Source organism: Thamnophis elegans, chromosome 7 (assembly GCF_009769535.1).
Source record: "Thamnophis elegans isolate rThaEle1 chromosome 7, rThaEle1.pri, whole genome shotgun sequence".
Classification (NCBI taxonomy): Eukaryota; Metazoa; Chordata; class Lepidosauria; order Squamata; family Colubridae; genus Thamnophis; species Thamnophis elegans.
Genome location: NC_045547.1, coordinates 11,082,583 through 11,107,197, shown reverse-complemented (window position 1 = coordinate 11,107,197; position 24,615 = coordinate 11,082,583). Strand labels below are relative to the sequence as shown.

At 40.7% G+C, this 24,615-nt stretch overlaps 1 protein-coding gene across 5 annotated transcripts in view; it reads left to right on the top strand.

The window, feature by feature from the left end:
- Positions 1 to 24,615, top strand: part of AEBP2 (AE binding protein 2) — a 50,665-nt gene that overhangs the window by 13,097 nt on the left and 12,953 nt on the right. For 3 of the 5 annotated variants that reach the window (XM_032220838.1, XM_032220839.1, XM_032220840.1), the window contains exons 2-6: positions 432 to 639; positions 7,650 to 7,757; positions 9,867 to 10,053; positions 11,580 to 11,648; positions 18,728 to 18,852. In XM_032220838.1, coding sequence (XP_032076729.1) covers positions 432 to 639; positions 7,650 to 7,757; positions 9,867 to 10,053; positions 11,580 to 11,648; positions 18,728 to 18,852 — 697 coding nt within the window. The remainder of the gene's footprint in view (positions 1 to 431; positions 640 to 7,649; positions 7,758 to 9,866; positions 10,054 to 11,579; positions 11,649 to 18,727; positions 18,853 to 24,615) is intronic. The other 2 variants (XM_032220841.1, XM_032220842.1) reach the window with 1 other exon arrangement.

The window sequence follows — 24,615 nt, the reverse complement described above, 5'->3', positions numbered from 1 at the left end:
CTTCAGTTTCATTGGCACCGAAGATTTTAAATAATATCTTCCAGACCAGTTAAAGGCCCCATGAGAAAGTTTCTGCTTCCTTTAAACATAACATCAGTATAATTGATTCATAAATATTTATTTTGTAAAGTTTATCAGTGATATTAAAATTCTGTGCCTCTTTTTGGAGGAGTGCATTGGAGATCCATGTAATTATCTTGGCAGCTTTTTTTTGCTTTTCCTAGGGCTCAGAGAGAGCAACTGGCTCAAGTCATCCAACTGACATCATGCCTAATGAAGAACTAGAATTTATGGTTTCTGGTTTTTAGCCTGGTCACTTTGAACGCTCTAACTCACTGATTGGACAAGATATAAATGTATTTAACCACGTATTTGGCAAAATTGTGTCTCTATTGAAAATATATTAATTATTTTTCCCCCTCTTCTTGCAGCATAAGCAGTACCATAATGGATGTAGACAGCACAATTTCCAGTGGACGTTCAACTCCAGTCATGATGAATGGACAGGGAGTGACAACTTCATCTGCAAAAAGTATTGCTTATAATTGCTGCTGGGACCAGTGCCACTCTTGCTTCAACTCCAGTCCGGATCTAGCAGATCACATTCGGTCCATACATGTAGATGGTCAGCGAGGAGGGGTTGGTGTTTTTTCTTTTTTTAATTGTCTTTTCTAACATCTATGTGTTCAACCAAAAACTAAACATGTTTAAAAGGAAAAGATACAGTGTTGTAATGTTGCACTTTTAAAATAATCATAATTGATCATACTGAATGATGGGACAATGATACCCCACGTATGAAAGAATGCGTTGTACTCCAGATTTACTATCATAGAAAAAAATGAGCTGAAGAAGAAGAAAGGGTGAACCATAGGTGGAACAGGTGAAATTACGGAGACAGATACAGTTCTTAATTTAGTAGAATATTGGGAAATACATGGTTGTCCTAAAGACTTGATAGAAAAAATAGGCTTTGAGATAATGCCAAAGCAAAGCCAAAACAAACATTTAGTGCACGTTTCCAAATAGAGCTGTCAGATAGATTTAGTGGTAAAATAGGATGAGTCAAGATTAGAGATACGAATTCATCTGCCTATGAAAGTGGATGTTATTAAGTGATTCACTTAACTGTGGTGAGAAATGTTCTAAAATGGGGCAAAACTCATTTAACAACTATCTCGCAACAGAAATTTTGGGCTCAATTGTTGTAAGTGAAGGACTACCTGTACTTTTTGTTTTTGAAGTAATTGGTTTGGAGGAGTACGCTGAAGTTTTGAAATAAATTGGTTTGGAGGAGTTGGAAAATTACGGAAGAAGGAATGAGTTATGAAGGTCTCATCTGGTGATTTTCTAGATCCTCTCCTTACATCAGTGAAAGAGCACATCACATTTTTGAGGTCTTATGCAATATAGTGTTACCTCAAACATCAATTTAACACTTTCTTTTGAATTACTTGGTTACCCAAATCAAGTATAATTTTAAAAAGATGTGATATATGTCAGGGGCTTCATTTGATACATTTCAGATTTAAATTGCTAATATTATTGTGCGTTTTCCGTAAGTTAGGATAGAATTGACATCCTGTTATTTTTTCCCTTCTAATTGGTAGCAATACTTTTTTTTCATTGAAAATACACATTATATCAATTTGAGTATCTGATTCGTTCAGCACAGCTAGAATCATGACTATGATCTAACAATGGCCTTCAACTTGTTAAAGGGGGGGGGACAGGTCACACTTGTCTGTAATTTATGAGGAGCTGCTTTGATTTGTTGTACTTCAGTTGGAGCAACAGCTACTAAACAATACTGTTCATTCCAAAGCAAATTAAAATTCTTTACAGTTTTGGCGTATGACAGCCAAAGCTATATGGCCATGCCAAGTACTGTTCTAGGAGCAAGCGGTGGGAATGTGCCTTTTCTGCCATTCCTCCTCTGTCCTTGTTTGACTTAGCAAATAATCTCATGTGTACCCTTTCTAACCATTGTTTTTAAAGGCATAAAGATGCTGGCTTTGGGGATGTATCTAATGGAATTCTTGCCCTGCTTTAACCGTCGCACGCTGTCTCCAAAATAGGCTCCGGTGGCCTTGATTGGGTTTGCTGAAGGGTAAAAATTGAAACAGACTCATACGGTTGAATTAAATGAAATAATAGTTTAAAATTCAGATCAATGACTGTAGAATTGATCCAGAATGTGTCGGCGGTGACCAGATTACATGCTCTGGATCCCATCAGTTAGGCAGTATTGCAGTATAGGACCTAGGAAGCAAGACTCCCCACTTGGACAATCAGACCAAGAAATGTAACTACCGTATTTTTCGGAGTATAAAACGCACCTTTCTCCCTCAAAAAAGAGGCGTCTTATACACTGAATACAGCATTTTTCCCTCCTGAAACCCTGCCCCCTTCACCAAAATGGCCGTGCATAGCCTTTAGGAGCCTTGCAGAATGCTCCTGGGGGCTGGGGAGGGCAGAAATTACCAAAAAATGGGCCATTTTTGCTCAGTTTTGCCCCCCCCCCCCCCCCGGAGCACTCTATAAGCCCCTTAATGGCTATGCACGCCCCATTTTTATTTTTAAAAATGGCAATTTTTTGCTCCCCCCCAAGCACTCTACAAGCCTCCTAAAGGCTATTCATGCCCTTTTTGGGGGAAAAAAAACTGGGTCCGTTTTTACAAAAAATGGGCCATTTTGGGGAGGTCTGCAGAGTGCAAAACCTTTTTTTCCAATTTGCCTCTTCAAAATCTTGGTGCGTCTTATACTCCGAAAAATATGGTACTTAGGAAGAAAAGATAAAATTACTTTTATTGAAGTTAGCTATAAGAGGAGAACTTTGCAAGTCGGAGTATGCTATATCTCCTCTTCCTTCATTGAATTTGGGGGGGGGGGGTGTCTGTCTGAACTACTTCGGAATGGTATCTGGATCTTCTGGACTTAAAATGTTTCAGTCCCTTTAGCCTAGCCTACAGCACCTGCATAATTCCATCCAGGTCATTTTGGGTACTCTCTCTATAGTCCATCTCTGCTACTAAACCTGCCCGATGGAATGATTTCCCCACATAAATCATAAGGTCCTAATCCTGCCAGCCTTTAGAAAGGCCTTGAAGATTCAGTTCAAGAGTAAGGACATTCTCTGATTCATTTTAAATGTTCTAAACATGACTTGCTTCCAGCATTTTAATAATTTCCGTTGTCTTTTTATTGTTATCATTGTTTGAAATCCAAGAATTGCGTATTGAAAGGATGGTCATACAGATTTTCAAACGACAAATAACATTCTATCCTTCAGGGCATTATTTACCAAAGACGTATTGGAGTTCCCAATGTAGGGAATAAAAAGCTCCAAAGAGAATGTGAAAGAGCCTGGCAGTGGGCATTCCCTGTGGGACCTTTTTTTGAATTGATTGCTACCGCTCCCATGACCTTCTGGAAGTTCTTAAAAGCTTGGCTATTGTGGAAGGTTTGGGGGGATTTGAGCATCATACAATTCTCAGTGCCAGGAGTATTATTATTTGTTTTGTTTCTTGGTTTGTTCCATGGGCTGCAGTTACTGCTTTTATATACTTCTTTGAATCACTTTGGCTAAAGCAGGCTGTAAATCTATAAGTAAATAAAAGTAAGCTAATAAAACCTGTTGCAAAACACACGTAGGGACAAATTCTTGAAGTCATCACGTTGTGGTGTCCTTGTAAAATAATAATCGTTAGCGCAACAGCCAGATTGTGGTTTCTGAAAGAAGATCACCATCATGGCTGGTGAATGGGGCTGAGCTGCCTGTTCCCTTGTAAGTTTATTCCAAGGGTGTCCAAACTTGGGAACCTTAAGACTTGTGGACTTCAACTCCCATGGCTGGCTGGGGAATTCTGGGAGTTGAAGTCCACAAGTCTTAAAGTTCCCAAGTTTGGACACCCCTGGTTTATTTGTACTTAGTCCCCTGACCAAAAGTAGGGATAACATCATGATTCCTTTCGGCATTGCTCTACCTGAATGATACAATTCACCTAATTAATGGAACTATTATAGTTTCGTAAGCTGCATATAGAGGAAGTCCTTGTCCTGCAATCATTCACTTGGTGACTGTTTACTGCTTTAACATTTTATTTTATTATAAAACATTGTAAAATAAAAAATAGAGAAGCGAGGAAGGATAAAGAAAAGAAAAGGAAACATTGACTTGTGACTCTCTCTCTCTCTGTTGCAGTAAAATAAGGCATTAACATCAAATTGCAACCTTTTGCTTTTTCATAATCATATGAACAAGCCATTTCTGTAAAGATCTATCAAGATCTACTTGGCAAAACCCAAAATCAAAGTTTCATTCTTTTCCACTTCAAGCACAAAGTTAAGAAGCAGTCTCCATGTGGAAACCAAAGTACTTATATAAGTTCTTTTCTTCAATCAAAGTAGTCAATTTTGCCATTTCAGCCAGCTCCATCATCAACTTCTACAGCCATTTGTCCATAGTAGGAATCAAATAAATGGAAGGACACAATTTTGTGTCTTGCTGCTATCAACATATATAATAACAAGGTTCCAATTCTATTCTCCAGTTCTTTTTCCATTAGGCCTAAAAGGAAAAGTTCTGATTTTCACTTAATGACTGAAGTTACAACGACACCGAAAAAAGTGACATGACTACTTTTCCCACTGTTGCAGCATTCCCATGGCCATGTGATCAAAATCCAGGTGCTTGGCAACTGGCATGTATTTATGGCAATTGCAGTGTCTTGGGCTCATGTGATTGCCTTGTGCAAATCTTCCCAGACAGCTTCCCACAAGCAAAGTCAATAGAGGAATCCAGATTCCCTTAACACCTACAGTGATTCTCTTAACAACTGGAAAAGGGGTCATAAAATGGGGCACAGCTCAAAAACTATCTTGCTTAGCAGCAGAAATTTTGGCTCCTTTGAAGGGTGTAAGTCAAGGATTACCTGTATCTGCATTCTTACACCATTATAACATGGGCATAAATTGGATTCTAACATGTAAGTCGAACAGGAATGCAGAATTCATTGGTTTTATCAATGCAAAAATATTTTGCTCATACTGAAGTACTACTGAAGTTTTTAAAGTGATACCGTATTTTTTGGAGTATAAGACGCACCTCCCCCCCAAAAGAGGGTGAACATTTGGGTGCGTCTTATACACTGAGCGTAGCCCCACTCACCCACCTACTAGCCCCAACCCTTTCGCCTCTGCCTCCCAGCAATTTATCTCTTTGCAGCAAATGGGGCTTGCCGAGGCTTCAAAAGGCTATAGCAGTGATGGTGAACCTTTTTGGCACCAAGTGCTGAAAAGGGAGCACAGGCACGCACTCCTCTCAGCTGCAACCCGTAAGAGGAGCTGCCCAGGGGGCATGCACGCACTGGAAAATGAACTTCTGGTTTCTGGCGCGCTATTCTTCCAGTTACTGGCACGCAAGCAATAATCAGTTGACCCCCGTGAGCTCATGCTGGAAAATGGAAAACCAGCTCTTCCAGTTTCCTGCATTGCCACATGCACAAAGGCCAGCTGATTGTCACACATGCATGCATGCCAGAAACCCGGAAGAAAATGGGTGACACTGCACGTGCCAGGCAACATGGCTCCGCGTGCCACTTTAGGCACATGTGCCGTAGGTTCACCATCACGGGGCTATAGCAATCCCTGCAGCCTGAAACAGCTGAGGATCAGGATAAATTGAAAGTGAAACTTACTATTTGCTCCAGGCAAATTGCTGGGAGGCAGAGACAGATTTTTTTTTCTTGTGCTAATTTGGCTGTTTGCTGCAACGAGGTACGTCAACAACTATAAAAGCCCATAGAATGTTCACATTATTACACTTATTTTTTAAGACTGCTTTATTATTATTCTAGACAACTTAACAAAATGAAGAAGGTTTTTAAAATAAATGCTTGATTTGAAGAGGCCCAGTGCTATTGTTTTAAAAAGTGCTATTCTTTTAGACAGCAGAGAATAACTATACTTCCAGAAAGCACATCAATTTTAACAGCATCTGTTTAAGTATAATCTGAAATATAACACTACAAACAGTGTATATTGTCTGTACTGTTTGCTGTTTGTTGCAAGGAGCAAATTGCTGGGAGGCAGGCAGATATTTTTCGCTTGTTTTCCTCCCCCAAAAGCTAGGTGCGTCTTATACTTCAGAGCGTTTTACTCCAAAAAATACAGTAGTATGTGGAGAAGAATTGTATGCTTTATTGAAGTAGACATATTACACCAGGTATATGTCTGATCCATTAATGAAACACATTTGCCCTAGTGTTCATTGGCACTTAAAAATAAATTGTTTCAGTCATTTAAATGAAGCTTTCAGGGTATAAGTAAGATTTTTATACAGTATATGACTGAAAATAATAACAATTAAAAGATATATAGAGAAACACCACCTGGTAGGTAACCAGGAGAATAGTTCATATATTTTATTTGCCTTTTGCCAGATTTTCCTTGCTCTCTTTCATATAACACAATTTATATTCAGCAAATTCCTTGCTGATTATTTTAAAGAGATGTTTTATTAATAACTGTCTTACCCAGAAAAAATGTGCATTTTTATCATAAGCCCACAAGCTTCATCTTGATTTACTAACCAGATTTTCATTGGATCTTTCCAAGTGTCCTTTTAGGGCTTGGGAAAGTGGTGAGCCTCTCTTTTCATTACAATATAGGGAGGAAATCTGTGTTACCCTCTCAAAACCACTTCAACTGAAAGTGAGAGATCAGCATTTGAGGCCACTGAGGGTGTCTATGGTTAATTTAACATATCTCATTATTTGAGCTACTGGTACAGTTAAGGCAAAAAGTCATTTTATGATTTAAACATATTTTAAATGGATATTTTGTAAAGTGAAATTTAATTTGCTCCTTCCATACATTTCCAAAATTGTCTAGGGTTTTGGTCTATTATCAGTCACGAGGCAAACTATTTCCTACATTCTGGAATAAGAAAAGTGACAAAAGAGACACTTCTGATGATCAACTGATGGGAACCACCTACAGCTGCACAGCTATTAGGATAACAGCTTCCCATGGTATTTGTGATAGATTAAGTAGGCCAATGCAAGAGAAAAAAACCTCAAAAAGTCCCTAAATTCTTCAAAGTATCTAGGATACATGAAATGCCAAGTCAGATCATTTGGACAGTGCCCAAGTAACTTTGCCAACAGGCGGCAATCTGGGGATGCTGGCAGAATTTTCTAGGGACAGAGATAAGTATTTTGGCTAGGTTCTTAAATGGTCATGAATCAATGCCTCCTTGCTGAATTTATTTAATGTTTCAAGTGATCCTCTTAGATTGGGAACTTCACAGAACTAAGTTAGCTATTTCAGTTGTATATTCATTGTGTGATGATTCTTGGCAATTACTGTTTCTTGTCTGTGAATTTAGAAACACCTTTTCATTTCTCTCTTCTTTTTTTTGAACAGTTGATTCTGTTTAGAAGAAAACTAGATGACTTCTCTTAACGTGCTAAGTTATTGCTACCAATAGTGAGAGCCAGTCAAGGAAATGCATTAAATGTGCTAAAAGCAAAAGTTCTTTACAGAAATACGTATTTTCGGGTAATCTATTGAGTTAAAATAATATGTTGAATGTTAAAAATATGTATAAGCAGAGCTTCTGCCTAATTTGTGTTTTCTCTTTCTAGGTGTTTGTTTGCTTATGGAAAGGCTGCAAAGTGTATAACACACCATCAACAAGTCAGAGTTGGTTACAGCGGCATATGTTGACACATAGTGGGGATAAACCTTTTAAGGTATTTTTGTTTTCTTTCATCTTTGTATTCAATATTACAATATTTATTCATTTATCTGAAAAGAAGGCATTGCCCTTTCTCCCTAAAATAACTTGCCTATAAAATATGACTGTCTAAATTAGCAGATTCAAAAAGGAATAAAAATATACAATATGACAAACTGAGTAGCTTGAAAAAAATTGGGAAACAAATAATACTTTAAGGTTGATGCCTGCTTAATCACTCTCGAAAAGCTAAGTAAAAGGTTTGTTTAATTGTTTTTGGCTTGGCTCATAATGAGTAGAAGAAACTTTGAGAAATCCTCTCCCATCACATATCTATAAAAGCAAGTTCATGCATTTGGGACATTAAACCAGTGGTGGATTCCGGATCCCGTTGCAGCTGGTACTGTGCAACGGGGCCGGGCGTCTTCCATGTGAATGCGCATAGCGCACATGCATGCAGCACGCAAATGCATACTTGCTGCCCCGATGCTCCAGCTGCTTGGCGGAACATTGCGCAGGCACCATGCGTGGAAGCCCCGAAAACTTCAAATACCGGTAAGGAAGGCGGGCCCTCCAGAGTACCGTACCGGAACGGTACCTGATGCTCCTGGCAGGCACTTGTATGCCCGTACTGGGGCGTACTGGTTGTAACTCACCACTGCATTAAACCAAAGGAAGGCTAGCACTTTGAATTGGGCCTGGAAACAAATAAGGCAGTGGGCATAGTTTCCTGCAGGGGACAAAATGACTCGGAGGCTAAAGACACTGAGCTTGTCAGCTGAAAAGCCAACATCCTGAGTTCAAGACCCGAGTACTACATGATGGCTGAGCTCCTGCCCACCTAGCAGTTCAAAAGCATGCAAATGCGAGTAGATAGGTAGGTACCATTTCAATGGGGAAGGTAACTGTTCTGTGAGCCTCGGCATATAGTCATGCTGCTTACATGACCATGGAAAGGTCTTTAGACAACACTGGCTCCCTAGGCTAAGAAGTGGAGATAAACATCTCTCCCTAGAGTCAGATATGAATGGACAGGGGAAACCTTTACCTTTCATTGGCATTTGATCTCACATAGCCACGTCTGTCAATGTTCCCTTAGCCAGTATATGCATCAGTGGATGTTTTCCTATGACAGTGAAAACTTCACACTTGGGAATTTCAAAGTAGAGATCCTCGTGGCCAAATCATTAACCCGGCAGTCTTCATAGGTGCAAATCAAACACAGGTGGATAAGAGAGAGAAATGATACATTATTTCTTTATACACATACTTTATTCTTGGCAGTTCACCAGAAAAAATTATGGTTCTAGTGTTGATTTTGGAACATTTTGCTAATTTTGTTTATACCTCCGCCCTATGAAAGGTTTTCTGTGCTGGAGAGAACTCACATTCCACCTAATAGAAAAATCAAGTGGAAGGCCATTTGGTACAATTTGTAATGGCATGGTTTTGTACATATCCTCTTGGTTAATGTTTCTGATGTTAGAGAGGAAAGGATGGTAGGTAGGTTAAGTAGGTAGGTAGGTAGGTAGGTAGGTAGGTAGGTAGGTAGGTAGGTAGGTAGGTAGATGGATAGATGGATAGATGGATAGATGATAGATAGATCTTGACAGCAGAAATTGTTGTCATAGAATATTGCATCTACTTTAATCACCATATTTGAGGAAATGGCAATATTTCAACTGACTTTTGCTAATCTTATTGACTTAATCTTATCGTTAGATGTGTTTCTGTATAAAATAATGTATTCATTCACACAAACAAAAACCCATTAATATCTGCTGTTAACTATGCAAAAAAGCTGTTGCAATTGGTATGATTTCATATTGTTGGCTATGTTTCAACATCACTGGAACTGAGTTACTGCTCTGGTGTTCAGAAATCACTTTTGTCTACTGTCATTTCTTGATTGCCTGCTGTGTTGCGCTAAGAACAACGAAGGGAAGGTAATCTTTAATAATTGATGTCCTGTTTGAAGTGAGCACTTCTCAATACGTTGACTGAGATTGCTCAGTTGTACTTTTCATAAAAGGATTATAGCAGAGCAAGACCACACCAGCCTGTTCCTTCTGGGTTCAGTGATAGCCTCACTGAGTACCTGTAACTTTTTTTTCCCTTTCTTTAGTGTGTTGTGGGAGGATGCAATGCTAGTTTTGCTTCCCAGAGTGGACTGGCTCGGCATGTACCAACGCACTTCAGTCAGCAGAATTCTTCAAAAGTTACCAACCAGCCAAAGGCAAAAGAAGAGTCTCCTTCTAAAGCTGGAATGAACAAAAGAAAGAAGCTAAAGAACAAGCGGAGGCGCTCCTTACGTAAGCTTTGTGCATGTTTTAGTTCTGGGATAAGCTTCGTAACCCTGCAGCTGACCTCTGGTGGCTGGCTTGCTCTCTGTAGCTTCTTGCCTGTTTACCACCCTCTTGCAAATCCTCTGATTAGTAGCTTTGAATTTAAGATCTTGCTCCATGGAAAAGTCAGAGAAACCATTATACCTAGTAGGAATATACCTTCTTATCCTCAGCTCTGAAGTTGTAGGCATCAGAATTACAGCAGGTAGAACAGAGGGATGTCCGATAGGATTTTTTTTACTGAACAGAATACCTAGTTCATTGGCATTCAGAGGACAATGATTACCGTCATTTTTGTCATCCTCTCTGGAATCCTGTATTAGGCCAAGAAGTTTTAAAAAAAAATTTTTTAAAAAAAATCTCATGCTGTTAGTATTGCACCCGACTGTCAAAAGCCCAAAGATGTGAATGGTTACTTGAAGAGTAGCATAAGGGGTCTACACGGAACTCTGTGTTCCCCAGCATAAATTTGGGTGACACTTTGAAGGGTTGTACTTCACAGGAATCACATTTGGGGGGGGGGGGAAGGATTGTGGTATTGTAGTTATATTTTTGTAGACAATAATGAAAAATAGTTTTTGAAACAAGCTTAATGTAACCCTACCAGAAATAAAAAAAGACCCTCAGTAATCTAACTGAAATTTCATATTCAGACTGCTTTTAATGTTTCAGTTTACTTGAACAATAGTATTAAAATAGTATTTTCCAAGCTTGGCAACTTAAAGATGTGTATATATCAATTCCCACCATGGGGAATTCTGAGAGTTGATGTCCGCACATCTTCAAATTGCTATGGTTGGGAAACCCTTCTCTAAAAGGATCTGTGTTAGAAAAAAATTCTTGCTTGAACTGATTACTTAGCATAGAGTCCATATGATAGATCTGGACTGGAAAAACCTATTTCAGTTCTCATTCAGCTGTAGAATTCACAAAAGACTGAACTGGTTGCTATCTCTGAGTTCAGTCTTACATTACTAAGTAGTTGTAAAGATGAAGTGAGGGATGTATTAATAAGTACAGTCAGAGGCTGTTTGCTTGGAAATTAGACGGTCCCAGCTAGCAAAGATTTGAATAGTATTTTTGTTGTTGTTGCTAGAATTATCTACCTTTTCTCGCGGCTGCCCTCCTAACAGATTCTTTGTGCTCAGACTCTAAAGAATCTTTTCCCCTTCGAGCCCAGAGCCCTTTCTGCCCTCCTGCTTTCTCCTTCTACAATTTGACAAGTCGTCCATTATCAATTGGGATGCTTCAAAGAAGGAAGCTCCCGTAAGATAAGACCCATGGGGAAAAAAATGGAGGGGGAAATCTATATTGGCACATTCCAGTTTTTTCATGATGGACGTTAATGCCGCTGTGGTCTTGAGTTCAAAAATGACTTGTGCAGTTCCATAACTGAGAACTGCACTGTATTGAATCAGCCACTCGCTTCACAAAACGTTTAAGGTTTTAGGATACTGGATATATAAAGGCCTTGACTCTGCTGTCCTCTATAGGGCTGGTGCCAGACTGTGCTGGGGAACTCTTAACCACTGACAAGAGAATAGGAGTGGTCACACGTCATGGTAAGCCAGAATTCTGACTCGCTGTGAAAGAGCAAGCGTGTTTAATGAACGCTGCTCAATAGCTCCCACTTAGCTTCTGTTAGCGGGACTTGCTAAGCAAACCAAGGAATGCTCTTTCTGAGGTTTGCTTATTGTGACACACAAACTATTTGGCTTGTCTTTCCCAGGCAAGCCAGGATTAGAACAAACCATGGCTTATGAATCCAACAATTTCAGGGGGCGGGGGGAGTCAACCCTCCTGCTTCCCACATTGCAATAAAATAATCATAGGAGATTCCACAACTTCATGTTGGCCCTTGTTGATGATTCACATGTGTTGATAGCAAGAATGGCTTTTTCTTGTGCATTTATATATTACAAAAGAAAGGATATAAATATTGGAGGATTTTATGGACATCTTTTTCCAGCCTCCAGGATATTTTTTAATATCCCTGATTATCTTTGGGGATTTTTTTTTTCTTATACAGACTTCAAAACAAAGTCCTGTTCAAATTGCCTATTAATTTTATTTTTAAATAATTGCCTTTGGAGCCTATGTTGGGCTCAAAGGACTTTTTAGAAAGATGATGGCAAAGGCGGATATTTCGTCTTAAAGCAGGATGGCTTCCCTTCCCTTAGTTTTTTTTAAAATTTTTCAATTTAAATGGGAATAAGTGTGTGTGTGTGTGTGTGTGTGTGTGTGTGTGTATGTATGTATGTATATGTATATGTATATGTATGTATGTATGTATGTATATACATACACACACACACACACACACACACACATTTTACAACATTTCTAATGTTGGAAGCATTAAAATAACAATGGGCCAAACAACTAATAACAATAACATTTCTAGTAAAAAACAAAAATGTCACGATGCCCCCATTCTATTTGATGAAATGAAAGGCTTATCATTTGGTTTTGAAAAGCCAAGAGATTCAGAGATGGGTGTTCCTCTTGGAAAAAGAATTCCATAAAGTGGGGGTTACCATTGATGTACTGCCTTGTCCACACCTATCTATCTCAAAAAGTGGAGGAATTCTGAAATCCTCTTGTAATGATCAAACCAGGTAAGCAGATTCTGTCCTAGAAAAGAATTGCTTGAGGTAACTGGATACAGTGCTGTGTTGAGCTTTGAAAGGTAACTTTCAGGTTTTTTTAATAGTATAAGTATAATCTTTATTGTCATTGTACTTAAATACAACAAAATTGGTTAGACTCTGAACCATAACCAAAACAGAATATGTTTATGCACTGTTAGGAGTGGATTGTTAGCACTTTAGCTGCTCTATTTTGTACCATCTGTAGCTTCTAAGTCAGGGGTCCTCAACCCCATGATCCACTACCAGGCCAGCCTATTCGGAATTGGGCCATGTGAGTGGCTGGCCGGAACATGCACATCACACAGATCAACTTGCAGGAGCGGTGGGCTGGCGGGCACAGGTGCGCTGGCCCACCATTCATGCAAGGCCTGTGTGCGTATGCGCCAGTCTGCCACTCATACAGCCCATTTCCCCTCTTCTTTCCCCAGTGGGACTGCCAAGCCTCAAAGGTTGGGGACCACTGTTCTAAGTAGTTTCCAGTTGCAGTTTCCCATGTCGCAGTAGTCTAGTTGAGTGGTTAGAAAGATGTGATTCACTTGCTAGGGCATCTGGGTCCATGCAGGGCTGTAACTAATTTAACATCTGAAGCTGAGCAATGCCCCACCTCCCTGCCCCATCCTGACAACAGTACTTCCTGCTGTTGAAAGATCAATTCCTTCATTGGAAACAAACTCCCTTCCGTATGACTACTGAGAACCGATGTTTGGATACCCCATGCTCTATTGCAAAATAGCAGCTTTGTCTCAGACAAAGTTACTTTATCCCGTTCAGATCCTCCCGGATGTAAGCTCCCGCTTGGCCTGGGGTGGCAATATACAATTGGGTGTTATTTGCATAGCAGAGATACCACATTATGGAGAGACAGGCAACCTCCCACGATGATTTTATGTAGATATTAAATAGTATAAGGGAGAGTCCTGAGGAACCACACATAATAACCAAGGACTTGAATGCTTCTCCTCCTTCGTTTGTGATTGATATCACCACTCATGTAGGAGTGGAGCTACCATCAAATACATTCTAGTGCAGTGTTAGCGAACTTTTTCAGCACCGAGTGCCCATACCGGAACACACATGCATGTGAATGCATTCACTGGAGCGCCAGAAACCCAAAGACCAACTGGCTGGTGCGCATGTGTGCACTGCCCAGCTGGCCTTCAGGTTTCCAACACATGCATGCGCACTGGCCAGCTGGTTTTTGCGTGCGCCTGCAATCCAAAGTCCAGTTGGCCGGCATATGCATACGCCCCAGCCTCCTGGTCTTTGGGTTTCCAGTGCTACGGCACTTGCAAAGAACAGCCAGCAATGGCACATGTGCCCACAGAGAGGGCTCTGCATGCCATCTTTGCAGTGGTGGGTTGTAGGCGGTACGCCCTGGTATGGGCATACCGGTGCCTGCTGGGAGCATCGGGTACCATTCTGGTACGGTGCTCCTGAGGGCCCATCTGCCTGCCCGAGCTCCTTAACTGTATTTGAGCTCTTCGACGCTTCCACGCATGGAGTGTATGGCACCCGCGCGACGCTCCGCCGAGCAGCTGGAGCATCGTGGAGGCGTCGCTGAGATAAGGATGCATGTGCGCGCTGCACGCGTGTGCATGTGTACTGCATGCATGTGTGCGCGTGCTGCACGCGTGCATGTGGGAGACGCCGGGCCTCGTTGCACCATACCGGTTGCACCCACCACTGCATCTTTGGCACATGTGTCATAGGCTCGCCATCTGGTTCTAGTGTCTAATTCTTAATCCATGCAGGTGGGCCAGAAAGATGCAGGTCCCAATGGTAAGAAATGCCACTGAAAGGTCTGGAAGGGACTAGAGGACCAAACTCCCACATTTAGGTCCCAGAAAGGTCGGCCATCACAGCAGCATTTTCCAGGCCAAGCCTGAATCCAGATAATCTGTTTCAGTTAGAATATTTTGGATGGGAGAAGGATTGGTTTTATTTGGTATGACCACCCAACTGGTAAACTGATTGTGGGTGGCTTAAAATTGTAAAAAAAAAAGTATGAAAACAAAAGAAGTAAAAAGACAGTAAACATCTTGAATTAAAGAAGAAAATAATAGAATACAAATGCACATTCCTAATTCCTGAGTATAGAATTGGATCTGCAATTCTTGGTAACTCAGTGGTATTCACCCTGCCGGCACTTCTGTTAATTAATCAAAATTTTCATAAACAAAAAATATGAAATTTCTCCAGAACAGTAATAAAAAATGCCAATCATGGAATGGTTGTGTCACTGAGAATAGTCATAATCCTCCTGAACCTAAATTGTGCTTGGCAGATATTTACATGGTTTTAAGTCAAAATAACAAAGCATACATAAGCTTTGGAATTGAAGTCATAGAACATAGAGCTGAATTATGCTCCTCAAAGTGTCTTCCCCTTCCAGGAATCCTGACATCTTCATTATGTTCTGTAAGTCATTGACTCCTCTGGAACTTCATGGGATGTTTGGATGAGAATTTTCTTCTGTATCTACTGTATTTTTCGGAGTATAAGATGCACCTTTTAATCTGGGTGCGTCTTATACACTGAGTACAGCATTTTTTTGCCTCCTGAAACACCGACCCTTTTGCAAAAATGGCCGTGCATAGTCTTTAGGAGGCTTCCAGGGTGCTCCTGGGGACTGGGGACGGCAGAAATGAGCAAAAAACAGGGCTTTTTTGCTCATTTTTGCCTCACCCCCCCAGCCTCCAGAAGCACTCTATAAACCTCCTAAATCAGGCCCGTTTTTGCAAAAAATGGGGCATTTTGGGGAGGTCTGCAGAATACAAAAATATTTTTTTAAAATTTGCCTCTTCAAAATCTTGGTGCATCTTATACTCCGGTGTGTCTTATACTCCGAAAAATACGGTAGTTACCTCTCCTGATTCAAGCTATGATATTCTGGTAGTTTGACTTGATTCCACTGGTTTGGTTGAAAGTCATGTTTTATATTACGAACACTATTGCCTAGATTTGTAGTAGTATATATGAAAAATGGTTTCCAAGCCACAGGGACTAAATTCACGCAACGCATTAAGTCAAAAACATTATATACATTATGTATATCCGATACATAAACCCAAGTCATTGTTGCATGCTGATTCACGAATGCATTTTCATTTCTCCCTGACTTTAGTTTTAAGTGTTGAATATATGGTTCGATTATGTGCCATCAAGTTGCCAGCAACTCTTATCAGCTATGTAGATTTTTTTGTTCATGGAAATCCCCCCCCCCCCCATTTCAAGTCTTCTAATGGCACATCCATTGCCATAAATAAATCCATCCATCCTGCTGCTGATTGTCCTCTTTTCTTCCAACTTTACCAGCATTAGAGCCTTCTCCAGAGAGCCAAATCTTCCCAAAATGAATCCAAACTAGGATAATTTGAGCCTGGCCAGTTGCTTAGAGATCTGTGGTTGTTTTCTTTGCAATCTATGGTATTCTTATATATTTTCTCCAATCCCAAAGTTCAAAAATGTCAGTAGTGTTCCTTCCTGTTTCTTCAAATTCCAGCTTTCACAGGGATTACCCTAGTTTGCACTGTTCTGATCTTTGTAGGTAATGGACAGATCTCAGCATTTGAATATATTTTCCAAGGCTTCCATGGGTGCTCTATCAAGTGCCAATCCGTGTTGTGTTTCTTGACTGTTTCTTCTTTTACTATCGATGGTTGGTCCTAAAAGGCAGAAATTATCCATTACTTCAGTATCTTCTTTGTCAATTCTAAGAGTGATTGTTCTTCCTAATATCACTTTAGACCAGGAGTGTCCAATCTTGGCAACTTTAAGACCTGTGGACTACCACTCCCTGTGGACTTCAACTCCCAGAATACTGGGAGTTGAAGTCCACAAGTCTTAAAGTTGCCAAAATTGGACGCCTCTGTGTTAGACAATATAATTTTGTTTCACTTTTCTCTCCTTAACTTTTATTACTAGAGCTTGCAGATCCTTTGCATTTTTGCTATCAGAGCAGTCTCATGAGAATAACACCCAGGGTATTGATTTTTCTTCCTCCAGTTTTAAAATTGCATTGATCTTCTTCCAGTTCAGCTTTCCCTTAATATACATTCAGCATGTAGATAAGGGGAGAATATTCAGCCTTGTTGCACTCCTGTGTCAATCTGGAGCTCTCTGTTTCACCGTGTTCTGTCCACATTGTGGCTTCCTCACTTGTATATTGGTGTCTCTTGAGGAGAATGGGATATTCTGGGATCCCCATTTTTCTAAGCACGTTCGTGATGGACACAATCAAAAGACTTTCTATAATAAATGAAACACATAGTGGCTTCTTTTTGATAATCTTTAGCTTTCTCGATTATCTAGCATTCATCAGCAATTAGGTCTCATGTTCCTTGGCCTTTTATAAAGCCAGCTTGAACACCTGGCATCTCTTTCTCTGTGTAGGTGTCTAATCTGCATTGGGTGAGCCTAAACATCATTTTACTAGCTTCTGAAATCAAGGTTATTTGCACGATAGTTTGTTCATTCTGTTAAAATGTCTTTTCCTTTGTATGAATAAGCACTGTATTACATGTACCTCTTCCAATGTGTTGCCACTGTGCCACTTTCCAGATCTCCTCATATAAGCTTAGTTAGAACCTTTTTTAATTCTTCTGTTTGCCATATTTTGGTGAGTATCCGACTAGTTTCCCACAGCCTTCTGACTTGATAATGACTAAACTCATCTTTTAGTGCTAGAGGCAGATGTCATATATGAATACATATCACTTGAATGATATCACAAATAGGTTTTTCCTTATTCCCACTGCCTGTTCAAATATAATGTTGTTTGTTGAGAATTATGAACTGATCCGTATCTTCAGTGATTTGATCTTGCATGAAGGTATTCTTCACAAAACCAAAGTTTAGCATTGCTGGATTTAGTTCACTGATGCCAGATGATTTTGGTGCATAATCAGCTGAAGTGAAGTGTTATCCTTGTTCCGTTGTTCTGTGTGAGATATATCTAACTATAGTGGGCAAGTGGTCTGAGTTTAACAAGGAGCTGAAACTAAAAATAAACAACCCAAGGAATCAGTGAGCAGCAAAAAGAAAAAGTTATTTAAAAAAGGCAGTGCCAAAAGCTGAATCAAGTTATCAATTAGTGTCCGGCCTTAAATGCTAAAAAGCTGGAAGCCAGAAATCACCAACTAATATATTTCTGAGGCACAATACAGGAACAAAATAAGTAACAGCGAAACAGTTGCCCAAGAAGGTATGTTAATGCACACATAGGCAACATATTTCCTAAACGATGGATTTGTGTAATCTGGGAGAGGTTGGGACTGATATTAAGTCCAAAACCTACTGCTTCAAAACCTGCTAAGTGGAAGTTTTTGCTATTTTTGCAATAATGATCTCGTAATACTCGTTGCTTGCAAATGAAAGTAAGATGGCAGTGTGATGTGGTTGCCAAATAAAACAAATGTAGTTTTGTTAATATTATTACAAAGTGTAACTTTTTTCAAATCACAGGAAGTCATAGTTTCACTTTATCTTCCTTTTATCAGATCCTTCCTTGAATGTTGTGTCTAGTTCTTCAAAGAAAGAAATAATCAGAAAAATTGGTCCAGGGAAGATCAAAGACATTGATTTGGAGACTGGAAAAATTAACCCTGAATGCCCTGGGAAAGAATTAATTTTGAAAAGAGGAAGGAAAATATGATTCTAGTTTTCAAATGCTTAAAAAGGGGTTTTCAGAAGAAAAAGCCCTGCTAAAGCTGTCCTTGTCTCACCCAAATGCAAACTTTGGAATACTGCATTTAATTTACAAAAGGCAAATTTGAATGAAACATTAGCAGAAGACTTCCCCATAGTAAGAACAGTTTGATGATTTTAAAAATAGGATCATTGTAGGTATATACAGCTTTACAGCCTGGGCCATGAAAGCAGAAGGTATAATCTTTCTTAAGTAAGATCAGAAAAGCTGAACATTTAAATATGTTGCATACACTCTTGTATTGTAGTTGAAGGCTTGCTTTGTTTTTCCCCCCCTTCCTTAGCAAGACCTCATGACTTCTTTGATGCACAGACCTTGGACGCCATACGGCATCGAGCTATTTGCTTTAACCTTTCTGCTCACATAGAAAGTTTGGGAAAAGGCCACAGTGTTGTATTTCACAGTACTGTAAGTATGATTATCTACCATGCTTGGTATATTTCTAATATCTTCAATATTTTCAAACAGCCTTTCTACACTGAAATTTACATAATTGTGCATTGTTATCGCAGATTTAATACAGACAATGTTGCTTGAAAAGTCTTCTGCAAAGACTTCTGTGTTTTTCTTCCAAAAATATATGCAGTTCATGTTCCTCTCTTTCTATCCTATAGCACAGGGGTGTCAAACTCAGGGGCCGGATCCGACCTGCAGGGTGTTTAGTTCTCGCCCGCAGGGCCGCCAGGGAAACAGCAAAGGACCAGCCCATGGTGCCTCTGCTAGCGAAAATGGAGCTCGGTGTGTGGCCTCCCAAGCTCCGTTTTTGTTGGCAGAGGGTTGCAGGAGGCCATTGTAGCCAAAAACGGAGCTCGGGAGCCCGTTTTCACTGGCAGAGCGCTTGGGCCACCACAGGTGCCCCCGACATGAGTGGTATTAAGCTGGCCACGCCCTCCCCCCCAGGTCAAACACAATCCTGATGTGGCCCTCAATTATATCAAATGTGACATCCCTGCTATAGAACATAGAATAACAACAGCAGCCCTTTAAAGTTGCTTAAGGCTGTTTACTCAGCAATTTTAATTGGTTAAATTTATTTCCTGTCCTTCACCCAGGACCTTCTGGTCTATAGAGCCTCCCTGCATTCAATTTCTCTCTGTTATAATTCTGAGACAGGTTGCTTTGAGAGTGACCAGCTGAAAGTAATCCATGGCTGTGAAAGGATGAGAACCTTGGTCTCCCAGAGGCTCATCCAGCACCTTAGTCCCAGCCATGGATAAATGACCATTTGAATTCTGCTCTCAGAAACACTATCCTAGCACTTCGAATAGCTCTCCCGGCTAAAAATATTTATTCTTTCCAACTTTGTGGAAAGTTGGAAAGAAATTAAGTAAAGAGGCTCAGAACTCTGTCCATAAATATGATGACTGCTCATAATACGGGGGTGTCAAACTTGCGGCCCGCGGGTCAGGTGAATCACATGCTGGCCACACCCGCACCCGGTTTAGTGAAGGGGGGAAATGTCACGACGTGACATCCCTATCATAATAGAACATAAAGTGACAAATCTTGTGGGGCAGAGAAATTGATAAGAAGATGGAGGTATGAAATTGTTATGATTTGGCCAGGGGCTGCCTACCCCTTGTGAGAGAGGTAGGTAATAGAGCAGTAGTTCAGAAAGCTGCCGGCTCCTGCGTTCTAGGCCTGACCTCTTTCCACCATGTGAACCAGAGAATGCAACCTACTCCTGTGTTTCCCTGTTCATACAGACACACAAACACAGCACAAAGAGATGCAGATACACTTGTTACTTCATACCCAGTCTAAGTTGACTCTTATTGACTGTGTGCAGATATTATCCAGGTGATCTGTCCTTTTAGGTCTCTTAAAGCAGCATTCGTAGTAATTGGCAATTGAATCTATCCACCTTGCTGGTGGTCACCCCTCCCTCCCTTTCCTTCCACTTTTCTTAGCATTATAAACTTCTCAAAACAGTGAGGCCTTTGTATAACGTGTCTAAAATATGATAATTTGAGCTTGGTCATTTGTGTTGCAAGTGAGAACTCTGGGATTGATTTGTTGGTTTCATAGCTAGTCATGATATGTTCAATAATCTTTTCCAATGCAACATATAAAAGTGTTAATGTATGTAGTCCTTGAGAGTGGTGCGGTGGCCTAGAGGTGGAGCTCTCGCCTCACAATCAGGTGGCGGTGAGTTCAATCCTAGGTAGAGGCAGGTATTTCTTTCTCTGGGCACACTGAGAACATCTCTGCTGAAAAAACTCCGCATTGGTGATAGGATGGGCATCCGGCCAGTAAACACTCTGCTCCATTCAGTTACCCAGACTCCCAACCCGCAAGGGATCATGGGGTTGTTGAAGGAGGAATGCACGTATAGTCTTTGACTTACGACCATAATTGAGCCCAGAATTTATGTTGCTAAGAGAGAAATGTGTTAAGTGAGTTTTTGCTCCACTTTGCGACTTTTCTTGCCACATTTGTAAGTGAATCACTGCAGATGTTAAATTAGTGACACCGTTGTTCAGTGAACCTGGCTTCCCCATTGACTTTGCTAGTCAGAGAAGCTCACAAAAGATGACCCCGTGAACCTTGGACACAATATGAACCGGTTGTCAACCATCTGAATGTAAATCAATGACCATGGGGATACTGCAATGGGCATAGGTGTGGAAAATGGTGATAAGTCACTTTTTTCAGTGCCATTTTAACTTAGAACGGTCACTAAATGAACTGTGTTGTAAGTCGAAAACTACCCGTACTCTTTCAGTCCACCTTCTCCAGAGTCTGACTTTTACTCCCGCAGAGTGTTACAGAGGAAACTATCGTCAATGTGATTCTACTCTTTGTCGATAGAAGTGATGGCATCTGAATAACTGCTCCAAGACTTTCCTTGCTATTCTGTCAAGTGTTATTGTGTGGCACATAAATTACATACCACCTTACACTGTCAGTTCTGACACAGAGTTTGTTGGCCTTAGGTTGGATCTCTTTATCTTTAATCCTAATCTCTCTTTTTCCCACATGCTCCTTGATTTTAATTAATGGAGTTGTCTCATTTTTTTAAGCTGTTCCTTGATATTTATTGTTGGAGTTTGCAGATCATTTGCATTTTCATCTATCAGAGAAGTCTCATCAGCAGAGAGCAGGTTATTGATGTTTCTTTGACCAATTTTAAAATCACACAATCATTTTCTTCCAGTCCATCTTTCCTCAAAATATGCCCAGCATAATAAATAAATGAGGCAGTATAGCTTTGTCCCACTCCCTTTTCAACCTGGAGCCAATGTTAACTTTCCAGGTTCCATCCAGACTGTGGGTTTCAATGGAGACAATGATGATCTGGATTGTTATTCCCTAAAGACATTTTGCAGATTATTATGGTCAACATGAGCTTTTTGTAGTCAATCAAATGCTTTCACTTCTTTTTGGTATTCTGGGACAGTTATCCAGTTACCCAGACAAAGCCTTTTGTTCTGTAGCTTTCTCTAAAGCCAGCTTAAACATCTGGCATCTATTTTTTCCATTTAGGCCTATAATCTGCATTAAATGACACTGAACATCAATTTTGCTAACATGTGAAATTAAGGATATAGTGCATTAGTTTGTGCAATCTGTTAAGCCTCCTCTCCTTGATATTGGCATGGAGATTGACCTCTTCCAATCTGTCAACTAGCCACTGGGTCATTCCAGATTTGCTGCTCTCATGATTAGAATCATTAGATTCTTCTTTTGCTTCCTCTTCTATTTCTGTAGATGCTCCGTCACTTCTTGTAGCCGTCCTACCTGGGCTGCTCACGCTTCTAAGTAGGGAATATCTCGAAAAGCATCTTAGATTTTGAAATCTTTATTGTGCGGTACTTCAATATACTCCCCTCGTTTCTATTCAATCTTTTCTGAATGAACTACCTGTTCATTGGTGTCTTTTATCAGGTTGATTTGAGAGTAGAATCTCGTGGAAATCTTTTGGAAATTTATCTGCGTTTTCCCCTTCTGTTTCTATTTTGTATTTATTTATTTATATTTCCTATCTAGATGCAGATGCTCTCTAATGCTGTTCCTTGTCTCACCTAACAACTCCTTTCCCTCCCCCCCCCCTCTCTATTGGTTAAGTTCTTCTTGAGATCTTTGGTTTCTTGGTTGCTTTGTCTTCATAATTTCTACCATCTGTTGTGACATCCAGTTAGGTGTCTTCTATTTCTTGGTCTTTGTCTTGTTCTACATTTACCTTTTATAGTCTCTCTGATTTCATTCCATAATTTCTCTAGTTCTGTCTCAGGGAGGTCCAGGATTTCACAGCAATTCTTAATATTCTTCTTGAAAATGGTAGGTATACATTCAAGATTACATTGTGGAAACATTTGGCTTTGATCTTTCTCTTTAGCTTGGTATGGAGCCTGCACATAATCAGTTCTTCCTCCCCCCACTACAATCAGTTCCTGACCACGTCTTTGCTGGCTAATTGATCGTCACCACGATGTAAAAAAGATGTTGAGACTCTAGAAAGAGTGCAGAGAAGAGCAACAAAGATGATTAGGGGACTGGAGGCTAAAACATATGAAGAACGGTTGCAGGAACTGGGTATCTCTAGTTTAATTAAAAGAAGGACTAGGGGAGACAGGATATCAGTCTTCCAATATCTCAGGGGTTGCCACAAAGAAGAGGGAATCAAGCTATTCTCCAAGGAACCTGAGGGTAGAAAAAGAAGCAATGGGTGGAAACTAATCAAGGAGAGAACTAACTTAGAACTGAGGAGAAATTTCCTGACAGTTAGAACAATTAATCAATGGAACAGCTTGCCTCCAAAAGTTGTGAATGTGCCAACACTGGAAGTCTTTAAGAAGATGTTGAATAGCCATTTGTCTGAAACGGTATAGGGCAGTGATGGCGAACCTATGGCACGCATGCCATAGGTGGCACGCAGAGCTATTTGTCAGGGCACGCGAGGTGTTGGCCAGCTGAGTTCACCCTTTTTAAAAGCCATTTTTCGCCCTCCCCAGGCTCCAGAGGCTTTATAGGAGCCTGGGGAGGGCAAAAAGGGCCTCCCCCACCCCACCGGGGGTCGTCCAGGGGCTTCATGAGCTTCCCTGAAGCCTCTGGAGCGCAAAAACCGGCCCTACGGGCAAACCGGAAGGTCAGGAACGGACTTCCGATTTGCTCGGAGGCTCGTTTTGACTGCTCCAAAAGCTTCAGGGAAGCCTCCTGAAGGTCCCTGAAGTCTCCGGGGGGCGGGGAGCCTATTTTTGCCCTCCCCAGGCTCCTATAAAGCCTCTGGAGCCTGTGGAGGGTGAAAAAAGCATGGAAAAAATGGGGGATCGTGCCTGTAGTGCGCGCATGTGCACTGGGGGGGTTGCACATTGCATTATGGGTGCGGCACGCCCGTACATGACCCCCCCTGCACTCCCCCCACTTATGGCACACGAGCCAAAAAAGGTTCGCCATCGCTGGTATAGGGTTTCCTTCCTAGGCAGCGGGTTGGACTAGAAGACCTCCAAGGTCCCTTCCAACTCTACTATTGTGTTGTGTGTGTTGATCTGTTACAATTCTTTGTACCAATAATCTTCTGCATTCTCCAGCTGATGTTATCTATGTATTTGGAAATTGTTCTGCTTGAAGAATGTGCTGTTACTAAAGAAACCAGAAGGTGATACCCTGAAAATAAGACCTCCCTAGATAATAAGCCCAAACAGGCTTTTGAGCGCATACGCTAAAATAACCCCTCCCCAAAACATTGCAACACAGCAGCAGCCATGAGTTGACCACGCTCGCCACCTTCTGCACCTCAAAAATAATAAGACCACCCCGAAAATAAGGCCAAGTGCTTTAGGGAAGTTGTTCTTAATTTCTGTTTCCTGGCCCGTTCATAGCTATATTTTCCTCCTGTGTGTTCTAACTTTGACATTCCAGTCTCTAATCATAAGCAGCAACTCTTGTTTGCATGTTCTGTCATTTTCAGATTGACCTTGACCATAAAAAACGTCACCTTGCATCAGTGGTTGGAGCAGAAACTTAGATGAGCATCTTTTTAAAGGACGTTGTCTACAAATTCTAATCGATAATATTTGATCCTCAGTTGCATTGTGTGCACTAGTCCTGTCCAATCCTCTATCCTTCCTCGCTGAAAGCGGTACTGTTTCTTTTTCCGTTTTGTGTCTTGAGTAGTAAACAGTACGATTTTCTGACTCAAAAGCGTCCAGTTCCAATCCGTTTTCAATT